Source organism: Montipora capricornis, chromosome 8 (genome assembly GCF_036669925.1).
Source record: "Montipora capricornis isolate CH-2021 chromosome 8, ASM3666992v2, whole genome shotgun sequence".
NCBI lineage: Eukaryota > Metazoa > Cnidaria > Anthozoa > Scleractinia > Acroporidae > Montipora > Montipora capricornis.
The window spans coordinates 127,772-130,271 of record NC_090890.1 but is presented as its reverse complement, the minus strand read 5'-3'; the positions used below and the strand labels follow the sequence as shown (position 1 = coordinate 130,271).

Below are 2,500 nucleotides of genomic sequence, written 5' to 3'. Positions count from 1 at the left end.
AGGACTTATAGTATACATGTGTCTTTTCTTTCTGTGTGTGTTAATTTCTGCATTAGGTGATGAAAGTGGCTGGCATGGAGGAGGATGTCCCAGATATTTGGGAATATTTGGAGTCCAAAATTGCCCCATTTATCGTGAGGCTTTTCAGTGGGGTGCAGGACTCCAGTTCTGCTTTGCAGCAATCAGCATGCTGCATCCCAAAATCGGTTTGGGAAATTTTAAAAGACCTTAAGCAACCGCTTTCAAAAAAGGAGGTATTTAAAACTAGTTATGATGTAAACTGATTTAGAGATTTATATAATTATTACATTAATTTAGGAGAGTTGACTTATTAATAATAACAAAGGTTTGAACAGATAGTTACAAGATCCCATTTCAGTATGAAATAACTCTCTTTGCATTGCATATTATTGGCCTGTTCCCATTGCTTTGGGGATTCTCTCTCTTCTGTGTTACGTTTGGTTGGCTTTTCCCTCACGTCTCAGCTTCCACCAAAACATGAAGGGAAATGGTAGTATATTTAACCAAAAGTATCTAAAGCAGAGACGCACAAAATTCAGACATTTTACTTTGATTCTGAGATTAGAAATTTTGTAGGTTTACCTCTGGCCTTAAATCACACCAATGGTTGGGTTCAAAACCCCCTTAAAGTGCTACTGTGATCAAATTTTCATCCTTTACAATTTTACAGATATCATGGTGAATTACACTGAAGAATGAAAATAGCGTATTTGGTTTTCAAAGTTTTATTTGTATTAGTTTCAAAGACATTAAAACTTCAAAAATTGGTAACATGCAAATTAGGGGAGTGAAGACATCATAAACTTGACTAACCCTAATTAAGCAATTCTTGCTTCTTATGTATAGAAGGAGAAGAAGTTACAGTTGATTAGAAATTTTAGTCAAGTTGCAAAAATGCCATTATTACTTTAAATCTTCCAAACTTAATAAATAATTACTTAAAATGTGTCTGTTTCCATGGGCCAAGTTTCCTTGTTTTGTTTCAGGCTGCCACAGCTTTTAAAACCACCAATGTCAGTGGAAAGAGTTGCTTGGCCATTGCACATGATGTGGCAGTAACCTTTTTAAAGCAAAAAATCGAAGGGCAATATATTTTAAAGGAGTTAAAGAAACTGCCGAATGCAACCAAGGGCAGACTACATTTCCTAAGCCCCGATTCTGAGGTCAGCTATTTTAAAATTTCAAAAGGAAAAGATGTTTTTGGCAAAAGTGTCTTTAGACACTGTGTCAGTATCCCCTTGGATGATGTACCTGGGGAACTGCTCCGTCTAGTCCAAGGTAGTTATAAAATTATATTACTGTGGTACTGGTCCTTTCTCGGCATGGGATGTATTGCCTCAAAGAATCATAGGTTTTGATTTTTAAATTTTTTTAATCAATATATATAATATGAATAAAGTAATGCAAAAATACCATAAGAAATATTATTAGAAATGCCACTGTTGATTGAATGGTTGGGAGCTGGAGGCTGGAGATGACCTTAAGCTTGCTTTGATTTTCAAATGACTGTTGAAAAAAAAACCAAACCAAAGCAGTAACTCCGACCAATCACAACAGGAACAAATAGCGCCATGAACCAATCACAATTCCTAAGCAATTACCTGTACCTCGCTCGACGCATGAGAAAAATCATGCATACAAGGTGTGATTGGTTTTGGCTTTGCTCTTCATTGGTTGAAAATCTGGTGCGAGTCCTTTAAGCCAATCACTAAACATAGCGATTGCAAAGACATAATTACTTTCAACAGTCGTCTGAAAACTGCTCTAACCTTTCATTAATTGGTGTTGTTTCAATTAGAGTAGTTCAGCTAGTCAGGACGTACTTGTAAAGCATTACATATGATTTATACAATACTTTTTAGTTGTATACCGTGAAATATCCCATGAGTGACTTGATTTTTCTTAGTAAACACATGAGCCTTTAGGCAAGTGTGTATAGACAAAGCAAAATTAAGTCACACGTAGGATATTCACTGTATACCACAAGAAAGTTTTTCATAACTAATTTATCCCATGCCACTCATTGCATTAGCACAAAACGAAAATCTTCAATGCTTAAAACAGCAAATAAATTAAGTTAAAAAAATGTTCAACCGAATGGCAACGTTTCGTGAAAGTACATAATTTTGATTTAAAAAAATTTATAATCTATAAACAGGTACTGCTCATTAAATGTATAGAAGCCTTTGTACAGTATGTTACAAGGAAGGCCAGGATTTACTTGTGGAATACTACCCATTGCATACCGCGGAATATGCAACAAGTTTCTAGCTTTCTGATTGGCTGTATTATCTATGACATGGGATAAAAATATTACATACCATGAAAGTGTCACCATCTGCATTTTAAGAAATTTGATCACACAAATGGACTTGATGGTAGCAGACATTTTGTTTTAGTTCTGCTGATCTTTTTGTCAACATTTGAATTGATTTCAGTCATAAATGAGACCCCCTTATCTAGCCCCTCAACTGCAGAA

General features: G+C 35.2%; 1 protein-coding gene across 1 annotated transcript in view; it reads left to right on the top strand.

Annotated features, from left to right (window-relative positions):
* Positions 1-2,500, top strand: part of LOC138059803 (uncharacterized) — a 12,496-nt gene that overhangs the window by 3,804 nt on the left and 6,192 nt on the right. The window contains exons 6-8 of the mRNA XM_068905424.1: positions 57-254; positions 1,008-1,299; positions 2,460-2,500. The exon at positions 2,460-2,500 is cut by the window's right edge and continues 19 nt beyond it. Of these exons, the coding sequence (XP_068761525.1) occupies positions 57-254; positions 1,008-1,299; positions 2,460-2,500 (531 nt within the window). The remainder of the gene's footprint in view (positions 1-56; positions 255-1,007; positions 1,300-2,459) is intronic.